This window comes from Lacerta agilis, chromosome 9, assembly GCF_009819535.1.
Source record: "Lacerta agilis isolate rLacAgi1 chromosome 9, rLacAgi1.pri, whole genome shotgun sequence".
NCBI classification, from domain to species: Eukaryota; Metazoa; Chordata; class Lepidosauria; order Squamata; family Lacertidae; genus Lacerta; species Lacerta agilis.
The window spans coordinates 53,331,711-53,350,584 of record NC_046320.1 but is presented as its reverse complement, the minus strand read 5'-3'; the positions used below and the strand labels follow the sequence as shown (position 1 = coordinate 53,350,584).

The window sequence follows — 18,874 nt, the reverse complement described above, 5'->3', positions numbered from 1 at the left end:
CGGGGCTTTTTCCTTCAAAACCTCCGCCCCTCCTTGCATAACAAATCTTGAATCTCTCTCCTCCCCCCCCCTCCGGGATTCAGGGCTTGCATCGTAGGCCTATTGCAAGGCGGTGCCGGAGAGGGAGCCCCGTCTGCTCCGCCCTGGCTCCGCGCGCCTGCCCAGCGCACCGCCCCCCGGAGAGACCCGGCTCAGGCCAGCCCACCCCCCTCCCCGCTCCCTCTTTTTCCGGTCCGCGCTGGGTTCGTCGCCGGCACGGCCGCGTGCGCGCATGCTCCGTCGGCGGGAAGGGGGGGGCCACTTGCGACGGGAGCAGCTTCAGGAGGAGGAGCAGGAGGGCAAAGTCGAGGCGGGCATGCAAAGTTAACCGCGGGAGGGGCAGGTAGCCGAGTAGCGGCCCCAGCGCAGCCCAACTCTCCTTCGCTCGCTCGCTCGCTTGCCCTCGACGGCGCACCGCCTGCCGCCAGCAGCGCCGCCCCAGCCCTGCAGCGCCATGGTGTTGGACAGCTTGGCTCGCATCATTAAAGTGCAGCTGCCCGCTTACCTGAAGCGCCTCCCGCTGCCCGAGAGCGTCGGCGGCTTCCTCAGGCTGACAGGTTCGGGGGGCAGGGTTCTTGGGTCGGGGGGGGGGCGGCGGTGGGGAGAGCCGGAGGGTCGGGATCTGCGCTTTCTGCTCGTCAAACTTCCGTGCGAGTCTTTGCTCATCTTCCTGGGAAGTGGGCGGTGGAGGCGCAGAGACGAAACACTCGAGTTGACTTAAACGCTTTCCCCTGGAAGGTGGAAAGGGAAAGGCTAGGAACTGCGCCCCTCCAAACGCCCCGGGACTTACTTCTGAGTAGATGCGTTCTGGATCGCGCTGCAAAACTCGTTATGCCCCGCGCGCGTATTTTGGTTTCAACTTTCTCCCAACTGCAGATCTCAGTGCTTCAGAATAAGCCTTTCTTTTAAAGCGCAGTCCCTTGCAGGCTTACCTGGGAGTAAGCCCCACTGAGCATAATGGAGCTTACTTCCGCGTTAAGGTCGGTAGGGCTGCGCTGTTAACTGCACGTGCGCGTTTCCCCCATTCATCCTTCCCCTCTGATCATCCTGCTTCAAATGCGCCCTAGGCTCTTCAGTTCCCTTTTTTCAAATTATGCTTTCCAGGACCTGCCCTCTCTTGAGGCAAGAGCAAGGCCTACCCACCCATGCCATGTTGAGATTCCTGCATTGCAGGGGGTTGGACTAGATGACCCTCGGGGTTCCTTCCAACTCTACGGTTCTGTAGTTCTGAGGCCAGGAAAGGCAACCACCTCAGATGACAGGATCCACAGGGACAGCAGATTCTGATGTTAATCTTCCTTCCCTGCTTGCTCCTGGTGTAACTTCCTTCCCTTGCACCATTTTGGGGTTCACCTCAGGTGCCAAAATGACTTGGGCGGGCACTGAGCTACAGTGCTGTTACTTGCCTCAGACACCAAGTGCTTTTGAGGAAATTGGTGGTTGTGGTGGTGAGGTGTTGCAGGATAGAGGTGTTTGCAGGATAGAGGAGCAGATGCTGCTGCTGCCCTGTGTTGAAGATTCCACTTCCATTCTGGTGGGCTTTTGTGCATCAAATGGCACGGCCATCTTGCCTTCCCCTCAGGCAGCAGAATGTCTTGGGCTGGTCCTATAGTCCCCCCCCCCTTTTGCTTTCCTTTAGGACTTTAAAGGCTTTTACACCTAAAACAGGGGTGTCCAAACTTTTTTTCAAAGAGGGCTAGATTTCATGAAATGAACATGTGTAAGGGCCGACCAGAGTTGTTGACCTACTTTTTTAGGATTGAATGAAGTTGTTGAGCTTTTGTTAGGATTTTGCCCCAGAAAATAAACTGCCACAGGGGCCGGATTAAATCGACTGGCGGGCCGCATTAGGCTCCCGAAACAGACTTTGGACATGCCTGACCTAAAGGGTGGGTGCTTTCACTCTCTGTTATGCATGTTTGAATGATAGTCACATAGAATAGAAAACTCCCCAGAAGAGGAGACCTGTCTCTAATTCATGTTAGTTTACTTAATATAGTGATACAGGGTATGCACACACACAGAGAGAGGTCTGTTTACATAAAAGTTCTGGCCAATGGAACTTGCTCTGAAGTAAGGCTGCAATCCTGTGCAAAGTTAGGCACACTGAAGCCAATTTTCCATATTTCGGTGGGTCTAGGCTTACTTAACTCCATATAGGACTGTGCAGACACATCACATTATATTCTGAATGAAAATGCCCTTAGTGTGTACATACAATATTGTTTAATTCAAAACAGTAACTCCTTGATACCCATTATCTTTTTGTGCTCATAGTCATGGTGGTAAAAAAAAAAGTTGTTGGTTTTTTTTTTTACTTTTTCCACATGTGTCTTAACACAGCAAATCTGAGTAGCTGAGAACATGAAAGAATTATGTATGCATGCAGACTTACAATCTGAAAACAACAACACACAAGGGAAAAGGGGCTGGGAGGGAAGAGGGGGAGGAAAAACAACAACTCAGGCACCAATTTCTAAACAGTTGTCCCCTTAATGTCTAGGGGCAATAGGTGCCCAATGGAGCTGGGGCTCCAGCAAAGCTGATGAAATGTGTCCTGTTTCCTATCTCTCCTACTGAGGAAATCTAATGGCTGAGCCCCAGATGACAGTTGAGGGCAGAGGGCGCCTGATGGAGCTGGCTAGTCCATCTCCCTGCAATGCAGGATTCACAGTTTGAATCCATTGGTTCGGGTCCTACCCTCAGGAGCAGCAGAAACAAGTCTGTTCCATCTTCCGCATGACAGCCCTTCCTTCAAATGTTTGAAGATGGCTATTATATCTCCTCCCAGTCTCTTCTTCTCCAGGCTAAACATGCCCAGCTTCCTCAACTGTTCCTCCTAAGTCTGGGTTTCCAGACCCTTAATCTATCTTAGTCACACTCCTCTGCACACAGTTCAGTATAGGGCAGGGGTCCCCAAACTAAGGCCCGGGGGCTGGATGCGGCCCAATCACCTTCTAAATGTGGCCCACGAACGGTCCGGGAATCAGCGTATTTTTACATGAGCGGAATGTGTCCTTTTATTTTCAATGCATCTCTGGGTTATTTGTGGGGCATAGGAATTTGTTCATTTCCCCCCCCCCCCAAATATAGTCCCCCCCCCCAAGGTCTGAGGGACTGTGGACCGGTCCCCTGCTGAAAAAGAGCCAGTGTGGTGTAGTGGTCAAGAGTGGTACACTCGTAATCTGGTGAACCGGGTTCGTGTCTCCGCTCCTCCACATGCAGCTGCTGGGTGACCTTGGGCTAGTCACACTTCTCTGGAGTCTCTCAGCCCCACTCACCTCACAGAGTGTTTGTTGTGGGGGAGGAAGGGAAAGGAGAATATTAGCCGCTTTGAGACTCCTTCGGGTAGTGAAAAGCAGGATATCAAATCCAAACTCCTCCTCCTCCTCTTCCTCCTCCTCTTCTTCTTCTTCTTCTTCTTCTTCTTCTTCTTCTTCTTCTTCTTCTTCTTCTTCTGACCCCTGGTATAGGGCAAGCTTTCAATGTCATGTGACAGCACTTTCTCTCTTGTCTCTCACCTTCAGAGGCCTGTGCTTTGAGAAGAGGAGATGGAGTATGCCTCTGAACTCCAGTTTCTGGGAATCAGAAGTGGGGAGAGTGCTGTTGTGCTCAGGTCCTTCCCACAGACAATCTGTCTGGCCACTGTGAGAACAGGATGCTGGACTAGATCGGCCATTGGCCTGATCTGGCAGGTGCTTAAAGCTTGCAACAATTTCAAACAACCACCCCAGTGAAAGTTGTTACTGTATCTCTCCCTTTGGAGAGGAGAGGCAAATGCCTTGTCCTCTCTCTGCTGCTACATCTGCTCCTTGTCACCAGAGAAGCTGTATTCCCTACACCTGGCTCCCCAAGTGTATTTTACAGATGCAACCACGGAAATGTGAATGCGGCCACCTAAAATTGCGTGATTTATTTATTTTTATCCTCTTGTTTTGCTCACTAAAACCTCCCCACAAAGCTGGAGCCTTTATAAGTCAGAGGAATTTTTCTAAGTCGACGTACTGTACAGCAGTTTCCCTGTTATCTCTGATGTTTTTACATCTCCCCTCTGGCTATGAACAATTTGCAGGTTGAACTAGCTAATAAATCTAAAGGTTCTGGAAAAAAAATAGGCTTCAGGTTGCATAAATAGAGCAGCTGTGAAGGCTGTACGTACATGGCTAATGGGGTTAAAACCAGTTCATCGGGCTGGGCACAACTCGAAGGCTCCAGGGTGGGCGGAAGGCCTTGAGTAAACAGGGAATGTTGTTTTGCATGCCCATCCTGACTTGAGCTACAGAGTCACTCCTGTAATATCATTCGTCAGTTTGGAACGCTCAGGGGACTTTTATATTGCCTCTTCTTTGTAAAACACCACGTACTTGTTGTGTGTGGACATTTTGACTGCCCCATTTTTTTACTTTTGTAGTTTAAAAACCATTATTATATCTTCCATTTTCAATATTTTGTTGTAAGCTGTCCGGTATCATATGAATGAATTTGCAAATTCAGTGGAGCCTTGTCAGAGCCATTATTTTTTCTGTATTGCCCCATTTGTTCCTCTCTTATCTACTACAACTGCTACTAATTATTGTTATTGCTACTACTACATTTCTACTCCAACTTTCATGGTGTGGTGTACATGGTTTTCCTCCTTCTCTCCATTTTATCCTCATTACAGCCCTGTGAGGTAGGTTAGCTTGAGAGGTTGTGACTGGCCAAAGGTCACCCAGTGAGCTTCATGACCAAATGAGGATTTGAACCCTGGTCTCCCAGGTCCTAGTCCAGCACTCTAGCCACTACAGTGGTACCTCGAGTTACATACGCCTCACATTACAAACACTTAAGGTTACAAACTCCGCTAACCTGGAAGAGTTACCTCGAGTTGCCCCAGGATGAGAACGGAAATTGTGTGCTGGCAGTGCAGCGACATCAAGACTTAGCGAAAGCCCGTTTCTAGTTTAGAACAGTTTCAGGTTAAGAATGGACCTCTGGAACGAATTAAGTTCGTTACTAGAGGTACCACTGTACCACTGGCTGTTTCTGGGCACCATTCAGTTCTTGGTTGGCCTCCCTGGATATCTGCTGAAGCTCAGCCACAAACAACGGGGCTTGTTACTGACTGGGGTGCCTGGCCTGCTGAAGAGCCAACCCACCTAGAGTGCTTGCAGCTAGGGTGCCAGCATAGTGAGGTGACCCTGTTGGCCATGGGGACTGGGATGGTAGCAACGATAAACTGCAGGTAAATGCTCTTAGATAACAACAACAACAACAAGGCAGCCACAGAGAGCTAAGTTAAGGCACGTCTGCCTCTATTCCATGCAGCGTGTGTGTGAGAGAGTAAGGAACAGGAAACAAGCCCTGCTTCCTCTTTGGAGAAGAGGGGATGTGACATCACTGAGCCCACTCTACTAATTTAGAACTCAGTGGTCCTTAACCCCTTCACATACTAACTAGCATTGTTAGGCTTGACTGCAAATCTCACACAGAGAAGACCCCCTTCCTAGTAGACACTCCCTTCACTTCAATTTGCAGGGACGCATGGGACAGAATCTCATAAGTTTCAGGCAGGTCAACTTGAAAGTAGGTGATCTTTCAGGGATTTAAAGGTCAAGATGAGCCCTTTAAATTGGGCCCACATGCAGACTGGCAGCCATTGCAGCTAATGGCTTAATACGATCAAAATGCCTAGTCTCAGTTAACTATATTGAGGTGAATGCCTCTAATCACATTTCTCAGAACTCATTATTGCCAGTGCCCCTGTGGTCAGCATAACTAGGTGCTTTGGCTCCAAATTATTCCAGTTTCACTGTCTTTTCCAAGAGCAATAGCTCAATAGCTGTCCCTCAGTCCTCGTCTCAGTGGAGCAAGACAGCGAATAGTAACTCCTTGCTCTGTCCAGAGATGTCCCTGCCTTAAGGATAACATGGTGATGTGGGGATTGACTGGAGCAGAAGTAGTTTGTAAAAATGCAAGACTGCCCTACCATGACCATAGCTTGATTTAGAGATGATGTGAGCTGCAGGAAAAGCAATTTCCAAGGTGGTACCCACATGAGTCACTTGCAGCAGAATCCATCAAAGAGACTTGTGGCACCTTTAAAGAACAACACGTTTATCGTGGCATAAGCTTTTGTGGCCAGTGAGCCAACTGGATGCACTTACAGGTAAATGTAAGAGTTTTGTGTGGCTTACATCTCCTTTGAATATGCCTACTATGTGTGCTGGTCATATTCAAGCAGCATTTCATTTCTGCATTTCATTAGATACGCCATTGGCATACTAAGGTTGCACGAGTCTAGCCCTGCATATAGGAAAAGCATGTTTAAACAGGACAGCAGGCACACGGAGCCCTTTCACAGGTGAGTGCTTTCCCCATGGCTCGCATCATGTCTCCTGAGGCTTACACAGCAACGTATCAGAGAAATTATGTGGCACAAACTTGGGTTCTCTTTGCATGAGAAATCAGTTTTAATCATGATCTGGTTCCATAGTACTTCCACCCCCCCTTTTTAACCCTTGGAAATTGGTGCTCGGTTTCAACAGAAGGAACTTTTGGACATCCCCAAGAGATAATAATTTCCCCTAAATACTGCTGGTACTAAGTAAAGCAGCACTAAGTAAAGAATTTGCCAATAATTCAGCATTGCATTGCATTCCAGTTGAGATGTCTTCCTTCTTTCAGTTCCTGTTGTTATCCCCAGTAATTCTGCTGTAACATACACTTCAGCCTCATGATGACTGTGCTTTTTAAGGCCGGTATAATTGATTAAACTGGTGGCATTACAGCTAGAGAGTTTATCTGTTCTCTGCAGTGTGTCCACGACTGGAGTCAGGAGAACTTAGACCTGACTCCCTGTGAAGACACTTTGCAGACAAAGCATTAAAACCACAGTCCTTCCACTTTCTTGTCTGTATTTGCCTTAAGGTGCTAATTGACTTGCTAGGCCAGGCAAAAGGTTCATGGTCCAACTTTTCATACCAAGTGTGCTGCAAGAGTACTTTGACATGGAACCTGTGGGCTGCATACTGCCTTGTCGTGGGGGGAGGGAGTGGGGGAGCCAGGCCAGAGCTGGATAAGCAAGTTGCTGGGGTTTGGGAAGGAGGTGGGAGGCTCTGGCCAGGGTCCTAGAGACCTACTTTCTTCCCATAGCTGGAAAAGCTTTGGGAAGGAGGATAGAGGACTCTAGGGCCCTGTCATGCCTCCTTCCCAAAGCCCAGCATCTTGCTTACTTGGCTTTGGGAAGGCAGGGTGAGGGCTGAAGGGGCCAGAGCATCAAGGGTCACAAAAGGATGCATGTTGGACCACCCTGGCTGAGGCTATAATCTTATATTGCACTTGCTATGGCCTGTATGGGACTTCTTTTGACCAAATAGAGAGATGTAGGATTGCACTGCTAATTCACTGTTCGGTCTCTGACTCCAGTTCTAGCCAGCCAAGCAAAACTTGGTAACAAAATTATGTAACGGGGTTCCACTTTGTTGTTGTTCAGTCATTCAGTCGTGTCCGACTCTTCGTGACCCCATGGACCAGAGCATGCCAGGCACGCCTATCCTTCACTGCCTCTCGCAGTTTGGCCAAACTCATGTTAGTAGCTTCAAGAACACTGTCCAACCATCTCATCCTCTGCCGTCCCCTTCTCCTTGTGCCCTCCATCTTTCCCAACATCAGGGTCTTTTCTAGGGAGTCTTCTCTTCTCATGAGGTGGCCAAAGTACTGGAGCCTCAACTAGGGGTTTCACTAGGGGTTGCACTAGTGATTCCCAAAAACATAGTCAGGTACCTTTGGTAGGGTACCATCATTGCAGTTTCCATAGGCCTATTAAAAGCGTGTGGGTATATGTGTAAGATCCTCTTAATTTTTTTCTTGGCATGACAATCAGCAAGATGAAAGATAACGTTTCATCATTTCCCTGCCATCCTATTTTGGGAGGTTGCAAAGTGCACATCACTTCGTAGCAATGTCACCAGGTCCATCGCACTGTTCCAATGAAGTGCTTTGTAAGAGAGTACTCGGCACCAGCCTCAGAGTTTGGGCAGTAGGTTTTGAATCTGCATAAAACCTGGACGTGCATATTGGATCGCTTTCAAAGTCTGTCATAGGCACATAATGCTCATTTGCTTCTGTGAACCTAGCCAGAAAGTACTAGTCTGCAACTATACAGTTGCTAGATAATGGTGACCTTTGTTTGCTGTATTCTCTCCATTTTATTAATGTGCTCTTAACTTGGGCATTTCCACGCTAACCGTTGTTCGACACTCTTCCCACTTAAATGCCTTGTGGCTCAGTTCTGATCTTTCATTGGAGTCCATCTTTGTTTGATTGCCTCCGTTATCATGCTGTGCAGATGTTGACATGAAATTCTGATCACTTAACGAGTTTCCAATTGTCCTGTTTTTTTGTGGGGGGCGAAGGGTATATGATGCTATGCAGGGATGGAAATGGAATGCTCTCATCTGCCCAGTTAATAGCTGTGTTCTAGATGACAATTTTTTATTTCACTTTTGTCTTTAAAAAAGCAGTTTTCAGAGATACCTATTTCTCTTTAAAAAAATATTTTTATTAAAGATTTTCAAAGGTAGTACAATGTCTCTCTTGTAGAGATACCTATTTCTTTGCCTTTTTCGCTCAGATTTGCTCTTGTGTTCCAAGGGCCTGCTTATTACCACCAAGCAATCAGGGTGGTTAAGGTTTCCAGTGGCCCAAGGTAAAAACCTTGAATGCTTTGTTAACCCAGAGCCTGATCTAACAATGCAGCCTGGCTAGGATCAAAGGGGGTCTCCCCAGTCCAGCAGCCTGTTTTATCTAGCCTCTCTTAGGCTATTTAACCAAGGAGGAGAAAATTACATAGGACATGATATGTTCAGGGCAACTAAGTTATTCCCCGTTCTGCAGTTTTTAGTCGAACAGGGCATGTCATTTGATGCAGGTATTGCCCTGCTCAGTGCCTGGCTGGGAGATGCCATAGGAACTCCCCAGGCTAGCAGGACCAGTGGTCAGGGATGATGGGAACTGTAGTCCAAAAACAGCTGGAGACTCATGTTTGGGAAACCCTGGTCTAGGGAATCCAGTGACAGGTTTGAATCCAGAACATTCCAAGACTACAAACCTGTTCCAGGAAGTGTAGCTCCGCCCAGAACAAAGCACTCATCTCATTCTTAGAATGTACAGGCGTACCTTGGATCCCAAATGCCCTGGAACTCAGACGTTTTGGCTCCCAAATGCCACAAACCCAGAAGTGAGTGTTCCGGTTTGTGAACGTTCTTTTGGAACCCCAACGTCTGATGCGGCTCCCGCGGCTTCTGATTGGCTGCAGGAGCTTCCTGCAGCCAATCAGAAGCTGCAATTTGGTTTTGGAATGTTTTGGATTCCGTTCGACTTCCAAGGTACGAATGTATTACAAGTGGGGTCCACAATGGACTCCCAAAATGTCTGGTATAGTGTTGCTGACCATGAACTGCTACATCTTCCTGTGAGGAAACTCAGGGTTTTTGATTTCTCCTTGATACAGGAGTATCGGAAAGGGAATCATTTAAAGCAGAGAAGAGAAAGCTGTGTCTCCTCCCCACCCCCCACCCCATGTTGCTGGAGCAGAACTGCAATCTTCTTTGGGTAGTGAAAAGCTACTCCTTCGGGTAGTGAAAAGCGGGATATCAAATCCAAACTCTTCTTCTTCTTCTTCTTTGGCCCTTGGAAATGCTGGCTGGATCTCCGTAACATCTGGAGGCCATCAGATTCCCCCACCCTCGTCATTTTATTTGGGGAGGGGGACTTAGCTGGACTTGCCCTAGTATTATTTTAAAATTTATTTTTGTTATATTACAAGGCAGAATGCATTGAGGCAAGTCTTTCGATTCAGAGGCCAATAAAAGAACAGCAAGCGAATAAATCTGTCATTAGGCAAAACTTTCGTGATGATTTATGCTCTTGTGCCGCATTTCAAGAGCAGGTTGTATGTTATAAAGTGGAGTTGAAAAAAGTGATCTGTTTGTCTCCATGTGTGACTGCTGTTCAGCTATCCAGGATTATTATTATTATTTTTATTTAAACACAACACCAAACCCTACCATTTCCTTTCTGCTATATCACATTACCCTTTCTATTTTTGTCTTTCACTATAAAACAAAGCAAGACCCTTTTATTTTTTCCCTCTCCCATTTTGGTCTACAGTAAAGGCACTTTAAAAGGGGGATTTTGTTGAAAGGCAAAATAAGATGAAATGGGTCAATGTGTCTCTTCGTACCAGGCAAATACATACTACCGGTAAGTTTCAGCTTTGTAGTCATCTAATGCACCCTACAGTGCAGTCCTATGCATGCTTACTCTGAAGTAAGCCCCATTTAGCTCAATGGGACCTTTTCAGGTATGTGTGTCCAGGATTGCTGCCTGAGCCCATTCGCTCAAATAAAATTTGTCACCTGTGTTTTCTTTTATATACCGGTAGGTATAACGGTGCAAATGCTATCCTTCAAAAAAGGTGTATAAACAGGAAACATGGGTGTGGAAGATAAAGTTTTATAGTATAAATAGCCATGCAGGATTAATTGCATTACCATTTTTTACTGCTTTCTCAATGCTCAATACATCAGAAGTGCTTCCAATTTCTGTGCACGTATAAGTTATGCTGTGGGTCAGCAAAATGTGTGTGCTTTTGCAAGTCCCTCCCCCATGGTTGAAATAAAAATTAGGAAAGCATGGAGCAGGGCCAGCCCAAGACGTTTTGCTGCCTGGAGCAAATGACAAATCTCTCTCCCCGTCTACAGATTTCCAGGTACCATTTTTCTTCACCGCTGGTGACAGGACAACCTTCTCCACCACACCAGAGTTGCTCAGGGACTGCAGGGCAAGCTCTGTAGCACACACTACTCTGCACTTCACCCCTGCTGCCCTCTCCCCGTAATCTGCCACCTGAGGCAGCTGCCTCATTCTGCCAAATGCTAGGGTGCAAAGTTCAGTATGAAAAGCCTGGTGGTTTTCTGGTCTGTGTAGCGTCGTCATAAACTCTTGGGAAGCATGCTTGGGACAGGTAGCCTGTTCAAAGAACGTAACATTCAGAGGCCCTTGTACACTTGACAGTTTTCTATGGCTCCTCCAGTTTGTCAGGAAAGCAGCTGTTTGGAACCCCTTGAGCTGGCAGGGGAGTCCTTTCTCTCCTTGGCCTGTTAACAATTAGCTCAACGTAGGGTTTACAAATTGGGCTGTTCTGCTCCCTGGGAGCAGCTGGATAATCTCTCTCTCTCTCTCTCTCTCTCTCTCTCTCTCTCTCTCTCTCTCTCTCTGTGTGTGTGTGTTAAAAAGGCAAGGGGCCAGATCCAGTTCACCAGTTTGGTTGAATTAATTGAACTAAATAGTTTTGATTGGGTTTTGCCATTCATTATTAGTGTTCTGATTATTATTTTTTTGTATTTCCATGGTGGGCCGTGCAACCCGCTATTCTGAGCAATGCTTTTTATCGGGGAGGGGGAACCGGGGATGGGCTTACGGAACCGGGGGTGGTGGGAGCTGTGGCCTTAAAAAGCTTGGGATCCACCAACATAGGGACAACTGAGATTAAATGCTATATAAATGGCCTAAAGAAATTGGGTAGGCGGAGGCCTGATTGGGTCAAAGCTAGCTTGCCCCCACTCATAGGCAGTGCTTGGTGGCACAGTGTAGCTCTCTTACATCAGAAGCATCTGCTCTAGCATATGATTTGCCTGCATTTGAATCCGCTTCCATGGGAACCGCAGATTGTCTCTGTCCTTGTTCAGGTCAGCTTGACTTGCCATTTGGACTGCCCGTTCTTACCCTGCGTAGCGCTAAGAGCTTTGCGTTTGTGTCTTGCCTTTCTTATTAAAGATTTAGTTAGGTAAGGAATCCCGTTCTACCCACCCAGGAAGTGAATATTTCATACCCTCAAGTACAGAGGCTCCAATCTGCACTATGTATTTAAAGCAGCACAGAGTGCCCTGTGAAAACGGATTTATTGTTAAACCACTCTGGAAAATTGTGGCGCTGGCAAAGGGGACTGGGGTCTCCTATGAGCTCCCAGCATCCTTAGCAAACTGCAGTTCCCACAATTCTTTTGGGGGAAGCCATGACTGATTTCAAGGAGCATGATAGCGCTTTAAGAAAATTTGCAGAGCTGGAAATCCTTGGGGAGCTCTATTCGGCAGGATTACACAACCTTTTGCAAATATATCCACCCTGAGGGACGTAACTTGGTGGGCCATAGCTCAGTGACGGAGCACATGTTTGGATTGGAGAATGCCCCAGGTTAAATTCCCAGCACCTCCAGGTGTGCCTGGGATAAACTCCTGTCCTGAAACACCGGAGAATTTGGAGTCAGTGACAACACTACTGAGTTTGGTCGACCGAAGGTCTGACTTTGTGTAAGGCAGCTTTTTATAAAGAAGTACAATAGTAATATTATTGCTGTCTAGGTAAAAATACGCCCCAATACTTTATCAGCATCTTTTGCCTAAATCCTGCTGAGCCTCTTCCATTTATTTCAGTGAAGCTGGGGAATTGTGTCCTATGTTTTTAATTGTAGACTAACTCATTTATATCTGCCTTGATTTAATCCCCTTGTTTGTGCATGGGGACCAGAGTATGCTCCTGTGAGCTTTATTTTTTTTTTCAAGTGCCTTTGAATTATTTCACTAATTCTGCTGTATAGTAGTCAGAAGTCAATGGGCAAGGAAAGCTAGCCATAAGATGGATAATTAATCCAAAGCCAACTTTAACTACCTCATAATTTCATCTGCTCTTCCCTGTGTTGATGATATGGATATTCCTCACTGTGAGGACAGGCAATACTGTCTAATATGCTTTGGTGTGATTGCAATTATTATTATTATTATTATTATTATTATTATTATTATTATTATTATTACTACTACTACTACCCTGGCCATCTGGCTGGGTTTCCCCAGCCACTCTGGGCGGCTCCCAATAGAATATTAAAAACACGAACAAATATTAAAATCTTCCCTAAACAGGGCTGCTTTCAGATGTTTTCTAAAAGTCAAGTAGTTGCTTATTGCCTTGACATCTGATGGGAGGGCGTTCCACAGGGCGGGCACCACTACCGAGAAGGCCCTCTGCCTGGTTCCCTGTAACCTCACCTCTTGCAGTGAGGGAACTGTCAGAAGGCCCTCGGAGCTGGACCTCAGCGTCCAGGCTGAATGATGGGTGTGGAGACGCTCCTTCAGGTATACTGGGCCGAGGCCTTTTAGGGCTTTAAAGGTCAGCACCAACACTTTGAATTGTGCTTGGAAATGTAAAGACAGAAAGTATAACATCAGTTTTGGGAAGTCAGGCAAGGACAGTCACATACTGTCACTGCTGGTGGTGTAGAATGCTGCCAGCATTGAATGAAATGAAGAGAGTGAGAACACGTTGACTAATGTCACACAGAGGAGCCTCCAAATGATGATCCAGCCTCACCGTGCCCTTATGACATACCGGTGTCCTAGCACATGGCATGGAGAGTTGCTATTATAGCTTTCCATAAGCATCTGGCTGACGACTGTGAGAACAGGACGCTGGACTAGATGGGTTATTTATCTGATGCAGCAGAATCTTCTTACATTCTTAAAGAGTTTACCTGCTACTGCCGTTGCTCTTGAGACGCAATTGCTGCTCTGCCCTGGCAACCAGAATGCAGCAAGTTCTTAGACTACGTGTTGTGGCTGCCATGGAGTCAAGTCAAAATGCAGAGGCCGTTTCCAGCAGTTTCTGCATGGTATTTGTAAGTTCTTAGAATGTAAGCACTCTGTAATAAAGCACTGCGTTGATAGCAGTTGATGCTGGAACTTGTTCATGGCGCTGAGCACCCTTCTGTAACATTCATGCGTGTGGTGGTATGTGCTTAGTTTCAGAATGGCTGCGGTTATTGCCTTTCCTGGGTGTCCTTGCTCTGCTCGGATACCTTGCTATTCGTCCATTCCTCCCCAAGAAGAAGCAGCAGAAGGATAGCTTGATCAATCTCAAGATCCAGAAGGAGAACCCCAAAGTAGTGAACGAAATCAACATTGAGGACCTTTGTCTCACGAAGGCAGTGTATTGCAGGTGCTGGCGCTCAAAAACGGTGAGTCCTTTTATTGCTTTGAGATGTGGCTTCAAGGTTACTGTGATTTCTGCCTTACGTTATGCAGACCAATTTGTTTACATTAATTGTCACAACTTTGCAATGGGTGTTTTTTACACACCGTAGTTTTCTCCATTGATATGAGATTGTTTCTCATATTACTTCTGCCATATCATTTCCAGAAGTGATGCATGTCCAAATCTGTTTCATTACTCCAGTGGTTTTCAACCAATGTGTCGTGGCACCTTGGAGTGCCTTGAATGGTGGTCAGGGGTGTCGGAGCAATACTGGCTTCTGTCCCTGTTTCCTTCCATCTGTCCTCTGATGCCCTCTCGCGTCTCTGCCTCCCAAAGGCTTGCATGGCTGTTTGCTGCAGCAGCCCTGGCTACAACCTCCCAGCGAGAGGGGAGAGGAGAAGAGACTGAGGGAACACTCCACAAGGGAGGGTGTTCGGAAAAGGGTGAGAGGCTGCCAGCTCTGCAAGCAAGGGGTGACATAACTGGGCTCCTGAGCCCCACAGGAGTGCCACAGAAAGAATATAGTTGGTTAAGGGAGCCGCAGGGGCATAAGAAGGGGGGTGCTGCCCGCCCCGGGTGTCATCCCTGAGGGGGTGACAAAATGGCACACCGTGGGGGGTGGTACTTACCACGGGGCCTGGCCTGTAGCATACCAAGCCACGCGTCTCTCCTGGGAGTGACATGGTGGCTTGGGGCCCCGCGCTGCCCGAAATGTCAGTGTGGGGCTTACGTCCGCCAGGCGGACTCCGTGGGGAGATTGCAGCGGCGCCCCCCTAGGTGGATCACTGTAGCGCCCCCCTGGGCAATCCGCTTAGCCCCCGCCACTCCGGGTGCCGGAGGAGCTAGCTACGCCCCTGGGGAGCCATGGACTCAAAAAGGTTGAAAACCAGCCCTACTAGAAAAACTAACCAGTAACCTGAAACTGACACGGGGACAAACAGAAGAAGACACCTTCACCCCGGTATGGCTCCCCTTCATCACACACACAGCCCAACAAGACAATGACAAAAATCGACCGACAGCATACAAATCAATATGGCTAACCTGATCAAAAACACCCACCCACCCCACTCACACAGGAAACCAAAGATCACCACAGCCAACCACAAATGAACAATCACACCCTACGCCAATCCCGACCTCTCTCACCGCCAAAGAAACACAAGCGAACAACAGAGAACCTACACAAACAATGCTGAAACCAAAAATAGAAACATCGTCACCCCACCTCACCCATCCACTCCCTAATGTCTCAACAACCAAAACTGATTTGTAAAAATGTTACATGGAAAAAATACGAGAGAGACATTGCACACACTTCTGTAAATCAAGAAAATATTTAATTTAAAAAAGGTTGAAAACCTCTGCATTACTCTATCAAATATGTTGTGAAGCTGCCCCACCAAGGAGATGATTCTAAATCCTTTGGAGTTAGAAAGGATGCCTTCAAAAAAAGATTGACGGGGTAGAATATATCTGTTGCATGGACTTCATGGGCATCTACTAGGGTTAGGCCAAACTGTGGTTTGTGCTGGTCTCAAAGCTGGGATCAGGCCCAGTCTGCCTGCCCTCTTCCTCCCTGAGCAGCCTTGCCACTTCGCAGAACCCTCATTGCACCAGGAAGTTGGAATTGGTCTGTTGGTTAATAATAATGTTGCATTGTCATTTTATTGCATTAGGAATACAAACGAGGAGGAAGGCTAGTGTAAAACAAGGGAGCAGTAGATACTATATGAAAAGATCCTTTAAGGAAGACTGTATACTGCTGGAGTCACAAAATTCGGGCAACCGAATAGCAACAGATTTTAGGGAGACTTGACACTGGCAGCTTTTAAGCCTCAACCAACCCACCAAATCTCTGTAAAGTGCCGAAGGATCCAGGGGTTCTAAGTTTGTATGAGCTTGAGCTACAAGTGGCTGGAGTAGGTCGCATTATGCCCTCCCATCAGCATCAGGCAGCGTGGCCAGAGATGATTGGAGGTGTAGCCTGCAGCAACTGGCTGGCTATACCAATATTAGATGGTTCATAACCAGCGTCATGGATGGAGCAAGTACAGAGACCATTTTAAGGCATGCATTGTTTCATTTTGGGGTATTGGGCCTAGACTATTGTCCTTCAGCCCGGATCTTTTTCTGTCCCTGTACTTAAGCTTGTGGGTTGCCATCCCATTTTATCTGTGCTGATTGTACTCTGTTCTAGTTTTGAGTGACCCAGGCTCCTGTGCCAAAAGCTTCTCTGAATCATAATTACCACCCCACCATCAATGCAGATATTCAGCTGCTTCTCTCTCGCCTTCTTTTCAGTTCCCTGTCTGTGATGGCTCCCACAAGAAGCACAACGAGTCGACAGGAGATAATGTGGGCCCATTAATACTCAAAAAGAAAGAAGTCTAGCAAGCCTCCCTAACTAAGCCACGACTGACGGGAAGACCACTTAATACCCACGTGGTAGTGCTTTCAGTCTAATAGTTACTGTAGACTTGAGCTTTGATATCTCTTTAGGTTACCTTAGTTTTATAGACTGTGATAGACATGTGATAATATTTTTTGTATGGTCTCAAAAGCCATGTCCAACTTAACGAAGAATGGTCCCTGTAAACATCTTTGTACTGTACGTGCGTTTTCACTCTCGTAACAAAATGATCGCTCCCAGAGTTGCAATTTAACCAGTAATAAAATGTTAAGGCGCCATATACAGTATGTACCCTTTCTCTGCTTAAAATAAGCACATCTACACTACAGATTTAAATGTGTCTGAAACTAGCTTAACTGTTGTGACTTTCACAAAATAATTCTGGGAACAGAAGTTTTATCTTGATCCTGTTGACATTTCGTTTTTGTTTCACCATCATTTTTTTTTTACCACTGTGGTCCTTCCACAAGTGAAGACGGCCTTGCCTATGGCATACCTGGTTTGAGGAGTATGGCAATGGTTAATAAGCCCAGTTGAAAATAATTAAATCTAAGAACAATGTAATTGCTGTCACAGTCCATTTTACGGCTGATATTGGATGAAAGGTGGCATTTTTTCCTGTATAAGCAACAACGACTAAGGCTTCTGCTCACAACAAACAAAAAACCCAATTTTTCTGAAACAAGGAGTGTCTTAAACTCTTATTTGTTTGAATAGCCCCATCTATGCCACACTCAAGAATCATTTCCCCAAAGAGACTCATGTTGTTCTGATCTCCCTGTACATCTCAACACACACTTAATTCCTAATTCCATGCACAACCATATAATGTTATAGACAGTCATGATCTGAATTCCAAACAATATTAGGTTTTATGCTCTGTTTATGCTGTGGGATGCGGGTGGCGCTGTGGGTTAAACCACAGAGCCTAGGGCTTGCCGATCAGAAGGTTGGCAGTTCGAATCCCCACGACGGGGTGAGCTCCTGTTGCTCGGTCCCAGCTCCTGCCAACCTAGCAGTTCGAAAGCATGTCAAAGTGCAAGTAGATAAATAGGGACTGCTCCGGCGGGAATGTAAACGGCGTTTCCGTGTGCTACTCTGGTTTGCCAGAAAGCGGCTTAGTCATGCTGTCCCCATGTACGCCGGCTCCCTCGGCCAGTAAAGCGAGATGAGTGCCGCAACCCCTGAGTTGTCCGTGACTGGACCTAATGGTCAGGGGTCCCTTTACCTTTACCTTTTATGCTGTGGAGAACATCTACTGCCCCAATGCCAAAGCAGTATTATCAATTAGTAGTGGCTTTCTGGACCTAGTTAGATACAAACTGTTTATGACAATAAGGCTGTGATAGAAGCATCCTTGGCTAACATATTGCCTATAAGAAAATAAATGGCGAAGTAAATTCACCTCTGCCACCAACTTGTTCCCAGATATTCCCACTGTGGACAGAAAGTAGATTTCTATTGAACCCCTCTGTTTTGCTTGTTACTTATCTAGTAAATAGGTTGGTTTGTGAAAATGACTGTTCCTTTTACAGTGGTGCCTCGCAAGACGAAATTAATTCGTTCCGCGAGTCGTTTCGTATTGCGAAAAATTTGTCTTGCGAAGCACGACCATAGGAATGCATAGGAATTTAATTCCCATAGGAATGCATTGAAATTTCCGTCTTGCGAAGCACGACCATAGAAAAATTCGTCTTGCGAGTCACCTAAAAATCGCAAAACCCTTTTGTCTAGCGGGTTTTTCGTTGTGCAAGGCATTTGTCTTGCGAGGTACCACTGTATATCTGGTGCTCTAGTCCTCCCATTAGTGCCAAAAGTCCTCCCGTATTTTCTTCTGCATTGCTCTGAATTATTATAAGACAACAGCACTTGGAAATGTAGCATGGTTTGCCAGCTTCCTTTCAGAAGAAAACAAACAAATTGCTAGCTGTTGTTTTTTTTAAAAAACAACAACAACCACACTGGTATATTCTTCATTGTGACCAACCTGGTTTTAGGTAAGTAATTTATGGATTTTTCTATATTACTTTCAGTCATGGTTGCCAACGTTCTTTCTAGTGATGTACATGCATGCATACACGAGGAAGGTGGGCACACAGACCTACACTTTCTCCACAGCGGGAGAAACTCTGGCCAGATGATTATGCAAACAAGCCCTTAATTACAGTTTGTTAGATTGGGGAAGGGGGGAGTCTCTGCCTACCACACTTCCCACTACAGATAACAACAGGTCTGGATCATATTATATACAATGAGGAAAACGCTACTGCATTTTTCAACTTCTGTTTTCAGTTTGTTTTCTTCCTTTTTCAGCAGAAAACTCTGCTAAAGCCGGGCAACGCATGGGTGTGG

At 46.5% G+C, this 18,874-nt stretch overlaps 1 protein-coding gene across 1 annotated transcript; it reads left to right on the top strand.

Annotated features, from left to right (window-relative positions):
* Positions 1–298: 298 nt before the first annotated feature.
* On the top strand, positions 299–17,416 carry CISD2 (CDGSH iron sulfur domain 2). The gene is made up of 3 exons (XM_033160360.1): positions 299–596; positions 13,878–14,092; positions 16,414–17,416. The coding sequence occupies exons 1-3, from the start codon at positions 494–496 to the stop codon at positions 16,501–16,503; spliced, it is 408 nt and encodes a 135-aa protein (XP_033016251.1). The 5' UTR covers positions 299–493; the 3' UTR covers positions 16,504–17,416.
* Positions 17,417–18,874: the final 1,458 nt, after the last annotated feature.